At 34.0% G+C, this 21,773-nt stretch overlaps 6 protein-coding genes, 1 non-coding gene and 1 pseudogene across 10 annotated transcripts; 2 read left to right on the forward strand and 6 right to left on the reverse strand.

The window, feature by feature from the left end:
- Positions 1-5: 5 nt before the first annotated feature.
- On the reverse strand, positions 6-1,519 carry ndx-4 (Bis(5'-nucleosyl)-tetraphosphatase [asymmetrical]). The gene is made up of 2 exons (NM_061012.7): positions 1,277-1,519; positions 6-291 (listed from the first exon to the last, which is right to left on the reverse strand). The coding sequence occupies exons 1-2, from the start codon at positions 1,505-1,507 to the stop codon at positions 106-108; spliced, it is 417 nt and encodes a 138-aa protein (NP_493413.1). The 5' UTR covers positions 1,508-1,519; the 3' UTR covers positions 6-105.
- A 1,124-nt stretch (positions 1,520-2,643) lies between these two features.
- Positions 2,644-3,234, forward strand: Y37H9A.4 (annotated as a pseudogene). Its single transcript has 3 exons — positions 2,644-2,768; positions 2,814-2,996; positions 3,044-3,234. Coding segments are annotated over exons 1-3 (499 nt in total).
- A 188-nt stretch (positions 3,235-3,422) lies between these two features.
- Y37H9A.5 (uncharacterized protein) lies at positions 3,423-4,639 on the reverse strand. Its single transcript, NM_001383750.1, has 3 exons — positions 3,948-4,639; positions 3,758-3,900; positions 3,423-3,687 (listed from the first exon to the last, which is right to left on the reverse strand). The coding sequence occupies exons 2-3, from the start codon at positions 3,886-3,888 to the stop codon at positions 3,666-3,668; spliced, it is 153 nt and encodes a 50-aa protein (NP_001370234.1). The 5' UTR covers positions 3,889-3,900; positions 3,948-4,639; the 3' UTR covers positions 3,423-3,665.
- Positions 4,640-4,711: 72 nt separating this feature from the next.
- Positions 4,712-9,590, reverse strand: W09G3.7. 2 transcript variants are annotated; one of them, NM_001026501.6, is made up of 6 exons: positions 9,517-9,590; positions 9,392-9,464; positions 9,191-9,335; positions 8,316-8,529; positions 6,568-7,079; positions 4,712-4,958 (listed from the first exon to the last, which is right to left on the reverse strand). In NM_001026501.6, exons 1-4 carry the CDS (start codon positions 9,577-9,579, stop codon positions 8,514-8,516), a joined length of 297 nt encoding a protein of 98 aa, NP_001021672.1. In that variant the 5' UTR covers positions 9,580-9,590; the 3' UTR covers positions 4,712-4,958; positions 6,568-7,079; positions 8,316-8,513. The 2 variants fall into 2 exon arrangements, with proteins under 2 accessions (NP_001021672.1, NP_001021671.2); NM_001026500.5 differs by having other exon boundaries at positions 8,316-8,536; positions 9,517-9,588.
- A 169-nt stretch (positions 9,591-9,759) lies between these two features.
- tag-229 (Hemimethylated DNA-binding domain-containing protein) lies at positions 9,760-14,168 on the reverse strand. The gene is made up of 5 exons (NM_001026499.4): positions 14,051-14,168; positions 13,225-13,352; positions 12,278-12,435; positions 11,000-11,163; positions 9,760-9,921 (listed from the first exon to the last, which is right to left on the reverse strand). The coding sequence occupies exons 1-5, from the start codon at positions 14,155-14,157 to the stop codon at positions 9,876-9,878; spliced, it is 603 nt and encodes a 200-aa protein (NP_001021670.1). The 5' UTR covers positions 14,158-14,168; the 3' UTR covers positions 9,760-9,875.
- Positions 14,169-14,283: 115 nt separating this feature from the next.
- Positions 14,284-19,635, reverse strand: maea-1 (E3 ubiquitin-protein transferase MAEA). The gene is made up of 5 exons (NM_061015.8): positions 19,306-19,635; positions 17,561-17,927; positions 16,416-16,675; positions 16,138-16,359; positions 14,284-14,770 (listed from the first exon to the last, which is right to left on the reverse strand). Exons 1-5 carry the CDS (start codon positions 19,477-19,479, stop codon positions 14,507-14,509), a joined length of 1,287 nt encoding a protein of 428 aa, NP_493416.1. The 5' UTR covers positions 19,480-19,635; the 3' UTR covers positions 14,284-14,506.
- W09G3.8 (Immediate early response 3-interacting protein 1) lies at positions 19,508-21,689 on the reverse strand (the record flags this gene model as incomplete). 2 transcript variants are annotated; one of them, NM_001392966.1, is made up of 3 exons in its annotated part: positions 19,508-19,635; positions 21,300-21,396; positions 21,582-21,689. In NM_001392966.1, the coding sequence occupies 3 exons, from the start codon at positions 21,669-21,671 to the stop codon at positions 19,580-19,582; spliced, it is 243 nt and encodes an 80-aa protein (NP_001379408.1). The 2 variants fall into 2 exon arrangements, with proteins under 2 accessions (NP_001379408.1, NP_001368682.1); NM_001381249.1 differs by lacking the exons at positions 21,300-21,396; positions 21,582-21,689 and having other exon boundaries at positions 19,580-19,612.
- mir-2218.1 lies at positions 19,963-20,022 on the forward strand. The gene has a single exon (NR_050695.1). It is a non-coding gene; the product is annotated as a pre-microRNA mir-2218.1 (primary transcript).
- Positions 21,690-21,773: the final 84 nt, after the last annotated feature.

A 21,773-nucleotide genomic window follows, 5' to 3' on the forward strand; every position in this document is an offset into this window, starting at 1 on the left:
AACAATTGTGTATGAAAAGATTTATATTAAATAAAAAGTTTACATTAAATAAATAAATGAAAATTATTTTTTTTCGAAAAATATGAAATTATCGGTGAAAAATCGTTAAAATCCGGCCAAAAAAGCGGAAAATTTGCGGAGAAGGCTGCCCATTTCAGCGTAATCGGCAATTTTGATAGCATCTTCCAATTCACACCATTTCCAATTTTGATGTTCATGAGATAGTTGAACGTCGTCTGGATTGTTGAGCTTGGCGAGCCAATATTTCACTGATTTTGGCTTCCCTTTTGCCTGTAAATTTAGCGAAATTTGGGATTTTTTTTAGTGTTTAGTTCAATTTTCAAATGAAAAATCGATTTAAAAAATATGTAAATTCGCTGAAAACCCAATTTTTTATCGATTTTTTCTTTCAAAATTCGGAAAAATTGCGTTTTTTTCCAGAATTTTCCCGGAAATTTTGCCATTTTTCCTAAAAATCGATACATTTCACAAAACCAAAAAAAAAATTTTTTTCAGTGTAAAAACCTGGAAAAAATTGAATTTTCAGGGTCTTGTGAAAAAAAAATCAATTTTTTTTACAAAATTTACGAAAAAAGGAAATTTCTTTCGTTTTCGCCGGTAAATATCGATTTTTCTATCAGAAAATCGAAAAATCCCGAATTTTCCCAAAAAAAGCTTAAAATGGATAAGTTTTCCGAAAAAATCGATATTTTCGTGTTTTTTTCCGCAAAATTGCAGAAAAATTGAATTTTTGGTGAAAAATCGGAGATTTTTTTCAAAAAATTTTTCAATGAAAATTTAGTTTTAGAAAAATCGATAATTTGTTGATTTTCTAAAATAAATTATCGATTTTTCCATTTAAAAAATTCAAAAAAATTCAAAAAAAAAAAAAATTCAAAAAAAATTTTCGATTTTCTATTTAAAAAATCGATAATTTATTTTTTTTTCGAAAATTCGCACAAAATTATCGATTTTTCGGGTTTTTAATCGAAAATTTCGAAAATATCGATTTTTTTTCGAAATTTTTTAAATCGATTTTTTATTAAAAATTCGAAAAATTCGAAATTATCGATTTTCGCAGGATATTATTTAATTTTTAATTTTTTCGATTTTTCCATCGGAAAAACGATAATTTATTGATTATCGAAATTAAATTATCGATTTTTTCATTAAAAAATTCGAAAATTTTGAATATATCATACTTCGCCGGAAATTATCGATTTTTCCATCAAAAAATCGATAAAAATTATCGATTTTCTTACACACACACACACACCTCATAAAAGAGTGTTTCATGACAATCTTCATGAATTGTCAGTTGCTCTTTTGTAATATTAGCTTCTTCCTTAGTCTCACGAATTGCCGCCTGCCATTCATCTTCTCCTGGATCCACGTGACCTTTTGGTGGGGTCCAGTGATGTGGTGGATAGGAGGCTTGAAGCAGGAGAAACTCGATTTTTCCCGCCAACTTCCGGTAGATCACAAGTCCCGCGGCTTTTACGACCATTTTTTGTTGGCGCTGAAAAAAACTGGATTTTTTTTTTTAGAAAATATCGATTTTTTGTTAAAATTGGATTAAAAAAAATAGGAGCACACGACAAAAAGCTCCAAATTTTGAAAAAAATTAATTTTAGGCGTAAAATGGCGGGAAACTCGAAATTTTGATCAGAAAAATCGGAATTTTTTTTCAAAAACATATTTTCGGTAAACTTTACGCTGAAAATTTCAAATTTTCGAGTTTGGTGCTCCGAACGCAACTCAGCGCCCCAGCAGAGCCGAAAAGCTGCTCTTTGGGCTTCAAATCGGAAGTTTATAGCTTCCTATTTGGAGCTCACAGAGCAAAAGCTTCTCGGCGCTGCTGGGGCGGTTTTGTGCAATTTTAAGGTGAAAATTTGAATTTTTGACTGAAAAATCCAATTTTTTTTGGCAAAAATTGAGAAAAACTGAAAAAAAAATTCGAAAAGGACGTTTAGACGGCCTAAAAATTTTTTTTTCGGTGAATAATTGGATTTTCCTAAGAAATTTTGCTACAAAAATTAAAAAAAAAAGAATTTTCTGGTTTTCTAGAAAAAATATAGAGAAAACTTCTAGTTTTTTTCAATTTCTGCAATTTTTATAGACAAATTGATTTTTGGAAACATTTTCGCGTTTCTGAATTACTAAAAAACATTTTAAAAATTAGAAAAAAATTTTGGAGTACTGTAGCTCTAAAAGTACGTCAAAACTGTAGCTTACAAGAAAATGAACCAAATTTCGAAAAAAGTTGATTTTAGGGGTAAAAATGGCAGGAAATTCGAAAATTAGTTTAGAAAATTTCAGAATTTTCCAGTTTCTGCCACCGAACGCAACTCTGCGCCCCAGCAGAGCCGAAAAGCTGCTCGTTGGGCTTCAAATCGAAAGTTTATAGCTTCCTATTTGAAGCTCACAGAGCAAAAGCTTCTCGGCGCTCACGTGTAGTCAAGCTGTCTCATCGGTGTTTTTCGGTGTATTGGCCGCAAACACGCGGCGCATAAATTGACGCGCAAATGCAGACAAGCGGGCAGGATTTACGAGAGATTGTGATTTTTATTTTATTTTCTTTCATTCCTTTAAAATATAACTTTTTGTCATTTTTAAAGTTAATTTTTTGTTGAAAACTGGTCTATGGACCACCACGAACTGGAAAAGCATTGTTAGCTCGTGCAGTTGCTCATCACACTGAGTGCACATTTATTCGAGTTTCCGGCTCCGAGTTGGTGCAGAAGTTTATTGGAGAATAAACACGAATGGTAAGTGGATCGACATAATAATCTTTACATTTACAATGCTTTCAGGTGCATGAAGTCTTCGTGATGGCTCGTGAGCATGCTCCATCGATCATTTTCATGGATTAAATCGATCCAATCGGACCAAGCAGAGTTAAAGAATCTAGTGGAGGAGATTCGGAAGTTCAGAGAACTATGCTCGAGCTGATCAATCAACTCGATGGATTTGAGGCAACGAAGAAGAGTATTAAGGTAGGGAAAATGCAAAAACTTTCTAATTTCTAAATATATATGTTCAGGTTATCATGGCAACCAACCGTATCGACATCCTCGACACCGAGCAAATTCCTGGAGCATCGGGAGCCGAAGTCAAGTCAGTCTGTTTCGAGGCTGGTATGTTTGCGCTCCGTTAGCGACGTATTCATGTGACACGAGAGGATTTCGAGATGGCTGTTGGAAAGGTTATGCAGAAGGATTCGGAGAAGAATGAAGAATATGTCCATTAAGAAGAAGAATATGTCCATTAAGAAGTTGTGGAAATAAGGATACATTTCGATTTTTTATCAATTACCCCCTTTTCACTGATTTTATTGTAAAAATGAGCCCCATTTATTTATTGAAATTTAATTCCCTTCACTCGTCTTCGACCAACCTACCGAGCACTTTTTGCTGAATAAATAATACAATCTGGATGATTTATTCGAGTAAAAAAATCTAAATTTTTATTTTTAACATGAAAAAGCATTTATTGTTTCCCATATTCGTCGGAAATCTCTCCATCTTTGTGCATTGAAATGAGAATATCACATCCGCCGACGAACTCTCCCTTCACATAGACTTGTGGAATTGTTGGCCATTAGCTGAAGATTTTGACGCCTTCTCTCAGCTCCTGATCGGTCAGAACGTTGTAGTCTTGGAATTTTACATTGTGGAAGTCGAGAACCTGAAACGGAAATTTGATTTTAGGGATTTTCGGATTATTATAAAGAAAGATCCCCGGATCTATATCTAACCTCGAAGCGGAGGTTCTTGATGAACTTGGCGTCGACTTCCTTCTATGGAGAGGAAAATCTTTGGCTTCGTGATTCCAATACGGTGAGCCGTGTTGTTCTGGTTGTGATTGGTGTGATTCTTCGACTTCCATGCATCGTGTTGCCTTCAAAATTTGTACTTTTCACTTTGCAATTCGATTTCAACACAAACCTGTGTGAGCTACTTAAACTTCTCACTCTCTCTCGACGATCTCGAACTCTCCGATCTGCCCGCGCTCACTGAGGCCCGGAAACGGACGAAACCCTGAAAAAAACGCTGGTTAGATAAGGAAAAGACGGATTGAGAAAGTATAGAACCGAAAAGTACATGTAAAGCTTATTAACATTATCGTTTTCATCGAGAACATATATGAAACGGCTTCATTCGCCCAACAATCCGTTCTCTCACGATAATTCTTAAAACTAAGCGGAAAAAACGAAAAATTGGGTCGATTGTATGAAGTAAAATACGAATTAAACATAATGACACAATTAAATTCGAAAAATTCATCTGAAAACTACTGAAATTCAATTGAAAATGCGATAAAAAGCAGAAAAATATTGAAAAAATAAATTGCGGCCATCGGCAGCAAAGCTGCTCTATTGCACTCTCGCCTCTGTGACGTCACGATTTTTTTGAAAAAATTTTCCGCATTTTCTCGCGATGAGTCGCAATGAGACAGATTGACACCACGTGGGCGCTGCTAGGGCGATTTTTAGATTTTTAGTAATTAAATTATAATTTTTGAAACCAAAAATTGACATTTTTCTCCCAAAAAACTCAATTTTAGGTTTCAAAAATTATTTTTAAAAACACTGATAAGGCTTATCAGTGAGAAAATTTACCAAAAACAACAAAAAACCATGTGAAAAGATATGAAAAGCGTGTGTAAACAACGCAAAAAGCACCGAAAATCAATAAAAAATAGCGAAAAATAAATAAAATCCAATTTTAATATAGAAAATCAATAAAAAATCAATATTAATTAACTAAAAACAGAGAATGATCAGGTCCAAGTGCAGCTTTTCGTACATCTCCCGGCAGAAATAATTGATAAGGGAATAATTGACGTTTTTGATGTCCGAGGCCTAAGCTTGAATATCGATTTTCTCCCCAAATGAATAGTCGGCCGTCTTCATTGATTGCAGACATACAGCTGTTGCCGGCAGAGACAGAGGTCACCTGAAAATTTGAAAATTTTAAATTTCCAGGCATTTTTTGCTTTTTTTTTGGAAATTTAGCGTTAGTTTTGAGATTTTGGGTGAGAAATGCTTTAAAAAATCATATTTTTAAATTTTCCGAAATACTGTAGCCCCAAAAGTACGCAATTTCTCGTCAGGGCACCGGATCCGACGACAAAATGCACAGAAACTTAAAATCACGCAAAAAACGTCGCGCTAGGGGTAAAAAGGATCGCTGAACTCAAATTCGATGAGGAAAATTGGTGAAAAATTCTAATTCCGGTAGAAAATTTCAGTTTTTCGAAATTTTTTTCAAGTTAAAAACTTGAAATCCCAGTATTTTCGACATTAAATTTGAATTCGCCGTCATTTTCCACTCCCGGGGGCTTTTTTCTGGGCTTCTAACGCCAATTTTGAGTATTCTGGGGTACTGTAGCCCCAAAAGTACGCAATTTCTCGTCCGGGCACCGAATCCTCAGCCAAAATGCACAGAAACTCAAAAATAACGCGAAAACCGTCGCGCTAGGGGTAAAAAGGGTCGCTGAGCTAGAATTTGTTGAGCAAAATTGGTGGAAACTCTAGATTTCAGTTGAAAATGGCATTTTTAAAGATTTTTTCAGTTGAAAACTTGAAATTCAAGTATTTTCGACAAGAAATTCGAATTCTCCGTCATTTTCCACCCTCAGGGCTTTTTTCTGAGTTTCTAGCGTTAATTTTGAGTTTTTGGGGTACTGTAGCTCCAGAAGTACGCAATTTCTCGTCCGGGCATCGGATCCTACGACAAAATGCACAGAAACTCAAAATCACGCGAAAAACGTCTAGATAGGGGTAAAAAGGTGCGCTGAGCCCAAATTCGAAGAGAAAAATTGGTAGAAAATTCAAATTCCATTTGAGAATTGCATTTTTGAGTTAAAAACTCAAAATTCAAATCTTTTGAACATGAAAATCGAATTCTGCGGCTTTTTTTAATACCGGAAATTGTTTTCCGCGCTTCGAAAGCTAATTTCGAGTGTTTCCAGTTACTGTAGCCCCAAAAGTACGCAATTTTCAGCCAAACCTACGCCAAAATGCACAGAAATTCAAATTTTCGCGGAATCTGTCTAGCTTCCACATAAATAGGGGTAAAAGGGGTCGCTGAGTTTGAATTTCCACATGAAAAAAGGTAAAGGTAAAGGTTGTCCGTTTGGTTCAAGGGTGAGCCTAAGCATCCTGCGGACAAGAGATTTATCAGGGTTGCTGGTGGCGTTTATATCTCTTCTAGTCTGAATTTAAGCCGTACCGGGACTAGCCGTATGGCCGATTTACCTTTCGTGAACCAAATTCACTACCCACTTTCCGAGCCGGCTGGGTGAACCTTTGGGGTGAGGTGGGATTGAACTTGCGACCTCTTGGGTGACAGCGGTACACCACTACCACTTAGCCACCCGTGCCCCTCGCTAATTTCGAGTGTTTCCAGTTACTGTAGCCCCAAAAGTACGCAATTTTCAGCCAAACCTACGCCAAAATGCACAGAAATTCAAATTTTCGCGGAATCTGTCTAGCTTCCACATAAATAGGGATAAAAGGGGTCGCTGAGTTCGAATTTCCACATGAAAATTCTCATAAATCACCATTTTCCCATCAAAAAGCGGTTGATCCATTTGCGTGGGCGTTTTGAGAGATTCCGCTTCAGGACCCATTCCAAGTACTCCAACACCCCAAACAAAGACATTTCCACGGGAATTTCGTGCCACAACAGATGACTGTGTACTATCAACACAAATTATAGGTCCCAGCGAGTTTGCCACGTGGCGTGACGTATTCAATTGAATCTCATCAGTTGCTCCAGCCGCTTGACCGTACTCCGTTTGTCCCCAAATGAAAATTTCGCCGTTTTCACTACAGGCAAGTAGGGTATCCGTGGATCCTGACACTTTTTGGATTTTCGAGCCTTCCACGTCTCCTCGAACTTTTGCCGGTTCCCATTGTATCCCGTAGGCCTCATTTCCACACTGGCCGTCCTCGTTTAGGCCGAAACTGAATACGGCGCCACTGGAATCTACGACAAATGATGTGTCCATTGAGCAGTGGATTGAGATTATTGGCTCCGAGGTTGGAAATGACAGGGGAAGTAGTGGAGACTCTGGAAATTCAATTTTTGGGAGGAAAATCTATGAAAATCTATGAAAATCCGAGTTTGGAGCTCCGAACGCAACTCAGCGCCCCAGCAGAGCCGAAAAGCTGCTCTTTGGGCTTCAAATCGGAAGTTTATAGCTTCCTATTTGGAGCTCACAGAGCAAAAGCTTCTCGGCGCTGCTGGGGCGGTTTTGTGCAATTTTAAGGTGAAAATTTGAATTTTTGACTGAAAAATCCAATTTTTTTTGGCAAAAATTGAGAAAAACTGCTTTTTTGGATTTTTGATGAATTTTTTTTTCGAAAATTGTCTAAAATTGACTTTTTGGAGTACTGTACCTTTGAAAGTACGTTAACCCTGAAGCTCACGACAAAATGCACCAAATTTTGAAAAAATTAGATTTTTTTTCTGAAAATTTTTAAAATTTCAGGTTCGAATCAGGGGAAAATTAGAAAAAATCGAAAATTTGTCTTTGCCGGAAATTTTAAATTCCGGCAATTTGCCAATTTACCGGACAATTTAAATTCCGCCAATTTGCCGATTTGCCGGAAAATTTAAATTCCGGCAATTTGCCCATTTGCCGGAAAATTTAAATTCCGGCAATTTGCCCATTTGCCGGAAAATTTAAATTCCGGCAATATTCCAATTTGCCGGAAACTTTCAATTCCGGCAATTTGCCGGTTTGCCGGAAATTTCAATTCCGGCAATTTGCAAGCTAGACGGAAATGTTCAATTCCGACAATTTGCCGATCTGGCGGAAAATTTTAATTCCGGCAATTTGCCGGTTTGCCGGAAATTTCAATTCCGGCAATTTTCCAACTTGAAAAATACGTGGGAATTCGAAATTGTGCTCGATTTCACGACAAAATGCACATTTTCTGAGATTTTTCACTACTGTAGGTCTGGAGGGGATTTTCAAGTCAATTTTCATAATTTTAGAAATTTAGTTAGATGAAAATTAAAATTTTAGAATTTTTGTGATCAAATTATTCGAACTCCCCGTCCTTTTTTACTACAATAAGCTATTTTCCGGGTCTGTAGTGTTAATTTTGAAATATTTGGAGTACTGTAGCCACAAAAGTACGCAATTTTCCGTCAATGCACCAGACCTTACGACAAAATGCACAGAAATTCAAAATTGGGGTAAAAACTACGCTGAGCTCGATTTTCAGCTTTTTTGGGGTCTAAAAGCTGCTCTAAAAGCCTGAAAGCCTTAGTTTCAGCTAAAAATCCCAAATATTGTACCTTCAGAGCCCACAACATAATCCATATTCTCAGGATTCCGTCCACATTGCCCAAAATTATTATCACCAATCGCAAAAACGCCCAAATTGGTTCGAATCAGCGAGTGCGCTCTACCGGACGAAATCTCGAGAATCTCATCGCCGGGAATATTGATTTTCTTTGCGGATATATAATAATCCTGATATTTGTTGATATTCGTCAGCTGACCACCGATCTGGAAGCTAAATTCGTGATTTTTGAGGGTTTTTTGGTATTTTTTACAATTATTAGGGAAAAAAATCAATAAAAACAGCTGTTTTTTTTTTGATTTTTCGCCGAAAAATCGATTTTTTAGAGCAAAATGGCTTTTTTTTGGCGAAAAACATGAAATTTCTCAAATTTTTCAGAAAAATTGTTTAAAATAGGTAGATTTTTAATTTTTGAGAATTTTCAGTGAGAAATTAGAAAAAAATAGGGATTTTGGGAAGAAATTATCGATTTTTCGTTGTTTTTTCTCGGAAAAGTCGGGATTTTTGAGGATTTTCAGTGAAAAACAGCTAAAAATCAGCTTTTTGAGGTTTTTTGACAACGTTTTATCGATTTTTTCGGAAAAAAATAATGAGAAACCCCCTAATTTTTGTATTTTTATTCAATTTTTTAATGAAAAATCGCATTTTTTCCAATTTTTTTTAGGAAAACTCATTTAAAACGCAAGAAAACAGATTTTTTCGATTTTTTTTCCAGTTTTTTGAGTTTTTAATCGATTTTTCAGATTCTTCCGCTCATTTTGACAAATTTAAAGCCCTTTTTCAGAAAAATCCAGCGTTTTTCAGAGTTTTCGGGCCAAAATCGCCAATTTATCGATTTTTCCAGAGAATTTCCTGCGAAAATCCCACCGATTATTAATTCCAGCACCGTAGAGGCGATTTTTCGACGCAAAAAGCGAAAATCCAAAGCCTGAGCTTATAAATTTAATACTTTTCGTATTAAAATACGCAATTCTCTTCGGAAACCGGGCTTCTCCCGCCGTGACGTCATCAGCTGAAAGATTTTGGGGTTTTTTGGGTTTTCGGGGGCAAAAATCGATATTTTCTCACAATTTGCAACTAATTTTGGGATTGCAAGAGCACCAGAAGCTGATAAACCACATCCATACACGGCACAATCCACCTGAAATCCAAAAAAAAAATAGATTTTCAGCGAAAAATCCTCGATTTCCCACGTTTTTTCGCGTTTTTCCAGCGGAATTCGACAAAAATCGGGTAGTTTGCCACCGGGAAATCATTTTTGATGTCTGGAAAATCAAAAAATTGAGAAAAATCGAGTTAAATTGAAGAAAATCGGGTAAAAACTTTAAAAAACGTAATTTCGGAGCATCGTAGCGCGTGTTGTTTAGCGCTAAGATAATTTTTCATGGAAAATCGATATTCGACAACCAGAATCGCTTAAAATTAATGGGAAAAACCGAAAAATCGTATATTTAAACCCATAAAACAGAAATAATCACAGAAAATCGATAAAAACACAGAAAATGACTAGTTTTTAGTTAGAAAATCAATAATTTAAATAAAAAATCAATAATTAGTCGTCGGGATACCATTGCTTGTATAGAGGGCGCATGATGTATCTGAAATTATGAAAAATTAGTGAAAAATCGGAAAAAATCGAAGAAAAATCGATAATTTGTGGAAAAAAACTGGACTTTCCGCAAAAAATCGATAATCGGAAATTCAAATTTGACCGGCGGAACTCTAAAATTCGAATTTTCCATTTGAAATTTGACAAAAAGGTGAAATTTTGAATTTTTTTTTCGGAAAAAATCGATAATCGCCGACTAGAATCGTAAAAAATCGGGATTTATCGATTTTTACATTTGAAAAAAATCGAAATTTTGTAATTTTCTTGAGTTTTTTATCGGAATATAATTTAATTTTTGAGTTCCGGCGGGAAATTTGAAATTTCCGATAGAAAATCAATAATTGAAATTCACTGATTCTCACCATGGAAAACATTAAAATTTGGATTTTTCGGAAAAAATTATTCGGAAACTACAAATTTTGAATTGCAATTTCCGCAAAAATTTCAAAATTTGCCCGGCGGAACTCTAAAATTCAAATTTTCCAATAGAAATTTTTCAAAAAAAAAAAGTTTTTTTGAAGTTTTCCGGCGAAAAAAATCGATAATCGGAAATTATCGAATTTTATCGGAAAACATTAAAAAATTGAATTTTGTTGTGAAAAATTACTCGGAAAATACAAAATTTAAAGTTCCGGCTGGAAATTTGAAAATTCCGAAAAACCGATATTCGGTAATTATCGATTTTTCTTTCAAAATTTTCTTTTTTTCCCAATTCCCCGCCGAAACTCTAAAATTTTCAATTTTTCGATAGAAAAAAAAAAAAACAAAAAAAATGAAATTGAAGTTTTCCGGCAAAAAATCGATAATTGCCGGCAAGTAATCGAAAAAAAATCGAAATTTCGTATTTTCCATGCGATTTCAATCGGAGATTTTTTAATTTTCCGATTAAAAAATCAGAAATTGTCGATTTTCATCGGAAATCATTAAAAAATTGATTTTTTTCAGTGAAAAATTGCTCGGGAAATTTCGGAAAATTTCCGCCAAAAAAAAAAATCGTTTTTTCTTCAAAATTATCGATTTTCATCAGGATTTTCGCCGCCAAAAAATCGATATTTTCCACCACCAACTTTTGCCGTTTTTCATCGAATCCATCAAAGAATTTATCGACGAGCGGATGCATCACAGTTCCTTTATCGATTTCCAAATTTTCCTGAACAATATACGATAATTGAGGTGTCAGGCGGTCGCGGGTGTCGATGAGGACAGCGTAGTTGGGCTGAGTAGCGTAATTCTGAAAATTTATTGATTTTTCTGGGTTTTTTTTTGGTAGAAGATCGATAAATTATCGATTTTTCGTCGGAAAAACCAAAAAAAAAAAGGATTTTTAAAGTTCCGCCCCAGGAAAATTGGCAATTTTTAGAGAACTTTTTATATCGAAAAGTGATAAATTCTTTTTTTTTTCAACTCCGCTACGAATTTTGCGATTTCCGACAAAAAAATCGATAATTGCCGGTAGATATTGATTATCGGAAAATATCGATTTTTTGCGGAAACTTGAAATTTTCCGATTTTAAGCAAAATTTCTAAGTTCCGCCAAAAATTTCCCGATTTCCGACAAAAAAATCGATAATCGCCAAAATTTTCAAATTATCGATTTTTCCTCAATTTCTTCAAAAAAATTATCGATTTTTTGCGGAAAACTTGAAAATTGCCGATTTTACACAAAATTTCTATCGGAAACTTCAAATTTCTAGGTTCCGCCAGTAATTTTGCGATTTCCGCCGAAAAATCGATAATCGGCGATTATCGATTTTTTGCGGAAAACTTGAAAAACACTAGTTTTTCGCGAAATTTGCTTTCGGAAACTTCAAATTTTTTAAGTTTCGCCGGGAATTTCGCAATTTCTGATAAAAATCGATAATCGCCGATAGATATTGACTATCGGAAAATATCGATTTTTGGCGGAAAACGTGAAAATAGCTGTTTTTTGAGAAATTCTTAGCGGAATATGCAAGTTTTCGAGTTCCGACGGTATTTTTGTGATTTCCAGCAAAAATCGATATATGCCAATACAATTGAATTGTCGGAAATTATCGATTTTAATCGGAAAATACGAAAATTGGCAATTTTTAGAGAACTTTTTATATCGAAAAGTGATAAATTCTTTTTTTTTCAACTCCGCTACGAATTTTGCGATTTCCGACAAAAAAAATCGATAATTGCCGGTAGATATTGATTATCGGAAAATATCGATTTTTTGCGGAAACTTGAAATTTTCCGATTTTAAACAAAATTTCTAAGTTCCGCCGAAAATTTCCCGATTTCCGACAAAAAAATCGATAATCGCCAAAATTTTCAAATTATCGATTTTTCCTTAAAATTTCTTCAAAAAAAAAATCAATAACCTTATTCTCGCCATGCGCAACTTTTAGAAATTTTTCCGGTGCAATTGCATGTTCATCCCATCCAATAATAACACCACGAAAATTCAATTTCGTATGAGTGATGACGTCACCAACACGAAATTCCACGTGTGGAGCCCGATGACGTGTATATTGACCCACTGAAGAAATATTGATTTTTGGAGGAAAAATCATTAAAAATATCGATTTTTTGAGAAGAAAAACGGAAAATTCCCGGGAAAGTTATCAAGTTTTTTGAAATTTTCGGGTAAAAATCTTGATTTTTCAGTAATTTTTGAGCAAAACTCTGAAAAATCGATAATTTATTGATTTTTCGCAAATTTGGCAAAAATTATCGATTTTTTGGAAACAAAATCGCGAAAATCAATAATTTATTGATTTTTTCGATAAAGTTATCAATTTTCGGAATTTTCAAAATAAACGTGTTACAATTATCGATTTTTCAAACGTTTGTTCGGTTATATTATCGATTTTTCTAAATTTTTTGTGGAAAAATCGATAATTTATTGATTTTTTCTCTGAAAGTGATTTTTTCAAAAAAAAATCGCGAAAATCGATAATTTATTGATAAAAAAAGATTTTCGAAATTTTCAGAAAAACTGTGTAAAAATTAAAAATTATTGATTTTTTAAACTATTTTTCGAAAAATCGATTTTATCGATTTTTTGAAAAATTAGAGCAAAAAAATATTTTTTAAAAAGGCAAAAATCCATAATTTATTGATTTTTTCGATGAAATTATCGATTTTTTGGAATTTTCACAATAAAAGTGTAAAAATCGATTTTTAAAACCTTTTTTTTCGGTTTTATTATCGATTTTTCTGAATGTTTAGAGGAAAAAACTCGATAATTTATTGATTTTTTCGGTTTTATTATCGATTTTTCTGATTTTTTTGCGGAAAAATCGAATTTTATCGATTTTTTCCATACTTCCATATGCTCCATTTCCTTCCGGATTCATTTCAGCCATAATTGCAGAACTTTCAGCGGCTTCTGCTTCAGAATCCGATGATGACGTCATAAATGATGGAATATATTGTTTTAGTGTGAAGATTAGACTGAAAATACGGGGAATTTATTGATTTTCCTGATTTTTTGGGTGAAAAATCGATGAAATTTGGATTTTCTGGGGGTTTTTGCACAATAAATGCGGATTTTATTGATTTTTAAAGCGGAAAATCGATAATTGAATAAATTTTCTGAATTTTTTCGAAAAAAATATACAAAATTCTTTGACTCTACTGATTTTTTGGGTAAAAAATCGATAAATTCATCATTTTCTTCAATTTATGGGCAAAAATCGATAGAAATCGTGAATTTTATTGATTTTTGAATGGGAAGTCAATAAATGTTCGATTTTTATTGATTTTTAAAGCGGAAAATCGGTAGTTAAATTAATTTTCTTCGTTTTTTCGTCGAAAATCGAAAAAAATACGTCACAATCATTGATTTTTTGGGTAAAAAATCAATAATTGCATTGCCATTTTCAAATTTCGGTGAAAATCGCGGAACAAAAAACGAGGATTTTATCGATTTTTGTGCGGAAAATCGATAATTGAATAAATTTTTATCGATTTTCCCGCAAAATCGATAAATTATATGGAATTTATTGATTTTCAACTAAAAAATCAATAATTTGGTCGAAATCGCGAAAATAAATCGATTTTTCCGCGGAAAATCAATATTTTGACTGAAATTTCTTCAATTTTTCTCCTGAAAAATCGATCTTCCGCCAGAATTTCCTCGAAAATCGAACCTATTCATTCGATATTTCAAATGGCCAGTTTCCGAAGGTGATAGAAGCCATTGTGCGGGTACCAGAATAAGAATTCCAATAAATATGAGTTCCGGCTTTATTTCCATTTGTTGTTGTGCTAAAAATTTGGCTGAAGCCATGAAATTAATATAAATTTGAGGGTAAAAAATCGATATTCAATTGATAGGAATGTCCGTTGACAAGCAAAAAAGCGAAAAAAAAAGTGGGAAAATAGGGGGGAAAAGCCAATTTTTCATTGAAAATCGCGAAAAATGATAGGAAAATTGGGAAAAATCAATGATTATCGATTTTTGTGAAGAAATATATTTCAGCTATCGGGGGATCCTCGAAATACAATGAAAATCAATATAATACACGGGAAAAGTTGAATTTTTGTATAAAAAATAGGGATTTCGGGGTGATTTTGCATGAAAAATCCGAAAAAAACGCGGAAAATCACAAAAAATATAGCCGTAAAGCCTCTTCCTCGTCGATTAATTTCTTATGAATCGGGTCATATAGCTTATTATCATCTCGTTTCAGTCTTTCAATTGCAGCTGATCCAATTACATGCCCTGATGGAAAAAGAAACGGAATATTCTTATCATCATCGCATAATTTTCCGGATAACGAGCAGAAAATCCGAGAATTTGCCACGTGGGAATAGGGAAGATTCTCGGCAATTGGCCACACGTCCGGACGGCATACTATGCACTTTTGCTGCAAAAAAAGCAATTTTTCGGGGGAAAACTGACATATATTTGCTATGCAACGTGTACTAGCGACGTTTTATCGATTTTTTTCAGAATTCTAGGAAAAATTCCATTAAAAATAGGCTTTTTTTGAAAATTCATAGATTTATTTACAAAAAATTCAGGAAAATCACTTAAAAATTCGAATTTTGGACAAAAAATGACTACTAAAGTCGATTTTTTCAATTAAAAAAATTTGGTGAGGCTGACACACTACAAACTACAGAGTTCTGTGAGCCTCAACCAAGTTGGTTGAGGCTAAAAAAGTTGTAGTTTGTAGTGAGAGCCTCAACCAAGAACACGATTTTTAGTACATAGAACATTACATTTTCCAGACGATCTTTTACAGTTTTTTTCTTAAAAATTCATATTTTCTGACCGAAAAATAGGCTTTTTTTGAAAATTTATAGATTTATTTACAAAAAATTCAGGAAAATCAATTAAAAATTCGAATTTTGGACAAAAAATGACTGAAAAATCGGGGTTTTTTCGATTAAAAAAGTTCTGTGAGCCTCACCCAAGTTGGTTGAGGCTAGAAAACTTGTAGTTTGTAGTGAGAGCCTCAACCAAAAACACGATTTTTTGCAGTTTTTTTCTTAAAAATTCATATTTTCCGTCAGGTTAGTCTATTCTAGGAAAAAATCCATTAAAAATTTTTTTTTTGTGAAAATTTATAGATTTGTCTAAATAGGAAAAAATTAAATTTTTGTTATATTTTCATTCCAATGTTTTATAATTCGTAAGAAATATTGTGGAAAATAGGAAATTTCAGTTAAAATTCGCGGAAATTAATTTAAATTCAAAAAAAAATTAAAAATTAATAGACTACGACACTCCGTTTCTGACGGCAACGCGTGTTGTTTAGCAATAAAATTAAAACAATGTTTTTAAGTTTTTCAATGAATTTCTATAATTATTCACAAAAAAACCGTTTTCACTGGATTTTTTCCTGGAATGGACCAAATGGACGGAAAATATGAATTTTTAAGGAAAAACTGCAAAAAATCGTGTTTTTGGTTGAGGCTCTCACTACAAACTACAAGTTTTCTAGCCTCAACCAACTTGGGTGAGGCGTACTTTGTAGTTTGCAGTGTGTGAGCCTCACCAAAGTTTTTTTAATCGAAAAAAATCGACTTTCCATTCATTTTTTTTGTCCAAAAAACGAATTTAAAAGTGATTTTCCTGTAAATTTCTGTAAATGAATTTATACATTTTCACAAAAAATGTATTTTTACTGGATTTTTAATGTGTTTCTGCTACTTTTCAGTGAAAATCTTAAAATTTTCAGTGAAAACCAATGAAAAAGTTTTCAATTTCGGAAATTTCAATTTCTACCTTATCCAGCGGGGTTTTCTCGTCATTATGACATGACGGGGTCTTTTGTGTCGCTAGACCATATTGTATCAGTGTGGCGAGCGCCGTGTTCCCATGAATCTCAAAAATCCGATGCGCTTCTTCGATAAAAAGCGCCGCGCATTTCTGATATCGATCGGCGGCGTGGAGCTCCGGATTTCGAAGACGTGATTGTTCAAGGGTACATGCAATGGCGCCCATTGTCTGGAAAAATCAATTTTTATAGAAATACTTGTAGTTTGTAGTTTGTAGTCACACACCTTCTTCAAATCCTCAGTGAATTTCCCCTTTGCAATCGGAGCAATATACTTTTTCACATAGGCAACTGCCTCTGGAATATTGCCCAGCTCAATTAAAGTCACTGCTTCCTGTTGCCTGGCGACCAACTCGATCCGAGATTCCAGTTTTCGAAGCTTCCGGTGATGACGGTCACACCAGGCAAGACATGGCTGGATATTTCCGTCGAGAAGCGCTTGTTGCACGGCGTACATGTTCTCGAAGACATCCACGTCGACGAGATCTGGAATTTGTTGTAGTTTGTAGCGAGATTTTGGATTAAAATATTAAAATGACACATTTTTCACTCAAAACTATTTATTTTTGACGATTTTTGTAGAAAAATTCGAAGAAATCGGTTTTTTTCGTTTATGAAAACTTGGTTGAGGCTAGAAAATAATGTAGTTTGTAGTGAGAGCCTCAACCAACAGTTTTTTTGCACAGAAACGATATTTTCGAAATTTCTTTTTGAGGGGATGTCTGAAATTGATGAAAAATTAATTGAAAATTAAAGTTTTGAAGGGAAATTTTCAAAATTTTGAGAATTTCAGCAAAAAAAAATTTGGGGAAATTTGAAAAAAATATCAAAAATTGACTGAAAAGCGTTATTTATTCATAAAAATAGCTTTTCGACAGAAAATACGATTTTGGGTGAGGCTCGCACTACAGACTACAACATGTCTCAGCCTCGACCAATTAAAAAAAAAATTAATTTTGGTTGAGGCTAACACTACAAACTACGCAATTCTGTGAGCCTCACCCAAGATGGTTGAGGCTAGAAATAATTGTAGTTTGTAGTGTGAGCCTCAACCAAAACCAATTTTCGGTGGAAAAACGCGATTTTCAGTCAATTTTTGACATTTTTTCGTTACAAATGTAATATTTCTGTCTAAAATCACAATTTTCAAAGGAATTCGTCAAAAAAACTTTTTCTCAGACTACAAACTACAAGATTTTGTGAGCCTCACCCAACTTGAAAATTTGGCATTAAATGCATTTCTTGTAAATTTTTCTAGAAAATCTCATGCTATTTTGAGGTTTATCGACTAGAATTTGGAAATTCTGTCTGTCAAGTGGAATTTGGTTGAGGCTGAAAAGTTGTAGTTTGTAGTGTGGAGCAAATGCTCACCTTCCAACTCCATTTCCTTGACCAAAACCTTCGCCGGTTCAATATAACCGCATCTCAACATGTGCCAAACAATAAATCTGCAGAATTTCTGTCGTTCAAGCTTTTCCGTATTCCTGGGATTCTCGCTGTCACGTGTAACTTCAAATTCCTCGTGAATCCGGTCGGCTCGTGTCGTAATTTTATCCAGCTGCTCGATTTCCGATTGGGTGATCCTTTCAACAGTTTTTCGCGCTTCTTGTACTTGTCGGATGAGTAGATCAAAGTGACGGCGGAGTGATTCACGGGAGACCGGCTCATTTGAGCCGGCCGTCTTTTTTTGGAGAAGCTCGGCTGCTTTTGCGACGCCCGTTGCTGCACGGTCAAGGTCCTGAAAATTTAAAAATTTAGGAAAATGTTCAGGTCTCGCAGCGAAAATCTGATTTTTTGAGTTAAAAAAACCTGTTTTTTACTTGAAAATCCAGGTTTTTATTAATTTTTATTGGTTTGCAAAAATCAAATATCTTCTTGGTTGAGATAAATGTCAAAAAACATGAGATTTTTTCAAAAAATGCATTCTTTTGGAATTTAATGGCGAATTTCAGAGTTGGGTGAGGCTCACAGAATCGTGTAGTTTGTAGTCTGTGCAAATCGAAAAAAAAAACGAATTCTTGCGAAAATAGAGTGGAAAAGTGGCAAAATCGTGATTTTTCCACAGAATATTTACGGAAATATTACATTTCTACCGAAAAAAAGTAAAAAATTGACTGAAAATCGCGTTTTTCGACCGAAAATTTGTTTTGGTTGAGGCTCACACTACAAACTACAACTTTTTAGCCTCAACCAAATAAAAATCACAATTTTTTAAGGAAAAAGTTACGCAAGTTTCAGATTTTGAAGGCAATTTCAGCGAAAAAACTTCCATGTAATAAATTTTTCCGAAAAAACAAAATTTTTATTTTAAAAAATCCAGGTTTTCAATGGGTTTTTTCGCAAAAAATCAAAAATTAATTGGTTGAGGCTCAAAGACTACAAACTACAACTTTTTAGCCTCACCCAAACGAAAAATCGCGGTTTTCGTCACATTTTTTTTGTAATTTTTCAGAATTTTAGCAAAAACTCGCACTTTTTAAGCGAAAATCATTAATTTTCGTTCAAAAACTTTGCGAATTTCAGACTTTGAACGGAAATTTGCTAAAAAGGACAAGAATTCGCTTAATTTTTAGATTTTGGAGCTAATTTTTCTGAAAAAATCTTTTAAAAAAATAATATCCCTAGGTTTTCTGTGCAAATAGTTAATTTACATTCAAAAAATTCATATTTTCATTCATTTTTCATAAGAAATTATGTATGTTGGGTGAGGCTCATAATTTTTTGTAGTTTGTAGTCCTCGGCCTCGACCAAATTTTAAAATTTGACATTTTGTGCGAAAATAGGGTAGCAAAGACGGCAAAATCGTGATTTTTTCACAGAAATTTTTCGGGAATATCACATTTCTACCGAAAAAATGTCAAAAATTGACTGAAAATCGCGTTTTTCTGCCGAAAATTGGTTTTTGTTGAGGCTCACACACTACAAACTACAATCGTTTCTAGCCTCAACCAAACTTTTGGGTAGGCTGAGGAACAAACCTGTGTAGTTTGTAGTCTGAGCAAATTCTCAGATTTTTCCAATTTCTTACTTAAAAATGCCTAAAAATTGAAGGTTTTTAACCAACCAATTTTCACGGTTTCGACCCAAATTTCACGAAAAAAATCGATTTTCCTCACTTTTTGCCCATTTCTGAATCGAATATTCAGCTCTTCGTACGGAATACGAAAAGTACAGTAGTCCAACGATAGTATATCACTGTATCTTTTGCTATTTGGTCCACCAATTGTGGTACCAGCGGGATGAGGGGACGGAGGTGATGGCACCTCGTCATCCTCGATTTCCATCATCATCATTTGTAGTTTTTTTGTAGTTTTTGTAGTCAATTATATTTAGTTATCATACACAGAAATAAATAGATAAATTGAAGAAGGCGAACGAAAAACGAAGAAATTAACCCAGAATCAGCTTGAACACGATCACCACAATGTTGATAGCGATGAGAGGCACTGAAAGTTAAGAAATTTGAGTTTTTGAAGTGGAAAAATTGTGAAAATCGGGGTTTTTGAGCGAAAATTGTGAATTTTTCATGACATTTTGATTTTTAATGGAAAAATTGAGCTTTTTCTTAATTAAAAATGTAGAAAATCACGCAGAGCTTCTTGCATACCTCTGTATAATCAATATACACGAGACTCCCCTCTGATTCTCAATGGAGCGCGCTTGCAGTTTGCAAAGAAAATTCACATGTTATGCAATAAAATAGTGGAAAATTTGAAAATTTCAACGATTTTCAGTGGAATTTAGCTAGAAAAGCTTAGGTGAGGCTCACACTACAAACTACAAGTTTTAAGCCTCACCAAAAGTTGGGTGAGGCCAGAATAGTGTAGTTTGTAGTGTGAGAGCCTCAACCAAAAATGTTTTTCAATGCTATTTACATCAGAAAATAACGTTTTTCAATTAATTTTTAGAGGTTTTTCGGGAAAAAATTAAGATTGCTGTCTAAAAAATTACAATTTGCTACTTTTCTAGTTCAATTTCGCAGAAAACCATTAAAAAAAAGTCACTTTTACAAAATTTGAGGGCAAAACCTCAATTTTCATTTAATTTTGGGATTTTCAAGTCGTATTTTTGAAAAATAAACCTCAATTTCCGATTTTTTAATTCAAAAATTCAGATTTTTCTCTCAATTTTCACCAAAAAATAAATAAATTATATTTGGTTGAGGCTTACACTACAAACTACAACTTTCTAGCCTCTACCAAACAAAAATCGCACTTTTTCTTTGAAAATTCCGCGTTTTTGAAATTTTTTTACACAATTTCACCGAAAAATTTTTATTTCATAAATTATTTTCGAAAATAAATAATTTTTGTTTTAAAAATCCAGGTTTTTACTCGTTTTTGCGCGAAAAATCGCTTAATTCTGTTGGTGAGGCTCACAATACAAACTACAAAGTACGCCTCACCCAAGTTGGTTGAGGCTATGAAAAACTGTAGTTTGTAGTGTGTGAGCCTCAACCAAAAACGTTTTCAATCAATTTTGGAGATTTTTCGTAAAAATATAAGATTTCCGCCTGAAAAAATCACAATTTTGCTATATTTTTAATATTTTTTCGCAGAAAATATTTTAAAATACCATTTTCACAAAATTTGAAGGGAAAACTTCAAATTTCATTAAATTTTGAAATTTTCAGCTTGTATTTTTGAAAAATAAACCTCAATTTCCGATTTTTCTCTCGATTTTCACCAAATTACATTAAATTATTATTGGTTGAGGCTCACACTACAAACTACAACACTCTAGCCTCTACCAAACGAAAAACTCACTTTTTAGTTGAAAATTTGGCGTATTTCAAATTTTTAAGCCCAATTTCACGGAGAAAACGTCAATTTCATAAATTACTTTCAAAAATAAATAATTTTTATTTGAAAAATTCAGGTTTTTACTCGTTTTTGCGTGAAAAAACCCTCAATTCTGTTGGTTGAGGCTCACACTACAAACTAGAACTTTCTAACCTCAACCAACTTGGGTGAGGCTACCAGAATCGTGTAGTTTGTAGTGTGAGAGCCTCAACCAACATTCTTAAGCGAAAAAAAGTCGATTTCCTCGAATTTTTACATGAAAAATCCCGATTTTTTCACTAAAATCGTCGAAAAAATTAAAAAATTACTTCGCATGACTGTTTGAACGGCAAAAATCAGGGAAACCAGCTGATCCTTCACCGAGTTGGAACCGTCAAATGAGTGGGATGGGGCACCGAGTCCGTACTGAAAAACTCAACATTTTGCGGGATTTTGGGGTGAAAATGGGAAAATTTGAGATTTTCCATGTTTTACAAGGAAAAATCATGATTTTGGCCAAAATTACAGCATTTTTTGGGAAAATCAGTGAAAATTCCCGGTTTTCATGATTTTTTCACAGAAAAACCGTGAAATTCAGCGTTTTTCAGCACCTTTTTCAAGAATCGTTCACGATGAAGAATCGCGATTCCGTTGAGGACGAGAAGAGCCGCTTCGAGCAACGCGTAGAATGATAAGGCCATTTTTCGGTGGAAAACTACCTGAAAATGATGAAAATTTGGGAAATAATCGAGAAAAAAAGCTTTAAAAAGCGGAAATAAACGATAATTGAAACTAAAAACCGG

Source organism: Caenorhabditis elegans, chromosome I (assembly GCF_000002985.6).
Source record: "Caenorhabditis elegans chromosome I".
NCBI lineage: Eukaryota > Metazoa > Nematoda > Chromadorea > Rhabditida > Rhabditidae > Caenorhabditis > Caenorhabditis elegans.

Bases quoted from the DNA above. Each gene is read 5' to 3' on its own strand.
- W09G3.7 (NM_001026500.5), bottom strand. From the start codon at position 9,579: ATGATTTCCCGGTGGCAAACTACCCGATTTTTGTCGAATTCCGCTGGA. The intron at 7,080-8,315 runs GTACAATATTTG...TTGAATTTCCAG, and splicing joins TTATGTTGTGGGCTCTGAAG to AGTCTCCACTACTTCCCCTG. The intron at 4,959-6,567 runs GTGATTTATGAG...TCAAATTTTCAG, and splicing joins CGCTTTTTGATGGGAAAATG to GTGACCTCTGTCTCTGCCGG.
- ndx-4 (NM_061012.7), bottom strand. From the start codon at position 1,507: ATGGTCGTAAAAGCCGCGGGACTTGTGATCTACCGGAAGTTGGCGGGA. The intron at 292-1,276 runs GTGTGTGTGTGT...CTAAATTTACAG, and splicing joins ATGAAACACTCTTTTATGAG to GCAAAAGGGAAGCCAAAATC.
- Y37H9A.5 (NM_001383750.1), bottom strand. From the start codon at position 3,888: ATGGAAGTCGAAGAATCACACCAATCACAACCAGAACAACACGGCTCA. The intron at 3,688-3,757 runs GTTAGATATAGA...TTTCCGTTTCAG, and splicing joins TCAAGAACCTCCGCTTCGAG to GTTCTCGACTTCCACAATGT.
- maea-1 (NM_061015.8), bottom strand. From the start codon at position 19,479: ATGATGATGGAAATCGAGGATGACGAGGTGCCATCACCTCCGTCCCCT. The intron at 17,928-19,305 runs GTGAGGAAAATC...TTAAATTTTCAG, and splicing joins GATTCAGAAATGGGCAAAAA to GACCTTGACCGTGCAGCAAC. The intron at 16,676-17,560 runs GTGAGCATTTGC...AACAAATTCCAG, and splicing joins CAAGGAAATGGAGTTGGAAG to ATCTCGTCGACGTGGATGTC.
- tag-229 (NM_001026499.4), bottom strand. From the start codon at position 14,157: ATGGAAATAAAGCCGGAACTCATATTTATTGGAATTCTTATTCTGGTA. The intron at 13,353-14,050 runs GTTCGATTTTCG...CCGTATTTTCAG, and splicing joins TTGAAATATCGAATGAATAG to TCTAATCTTCACACTAAAAC. The intron at 9,922-10,999 runs GTTGGTGGTGGA...TCATAATTTCAG, and splicing joins TTCGATGAAAAACGGCAAAA to ATACATCATGCGCCCTCTAT.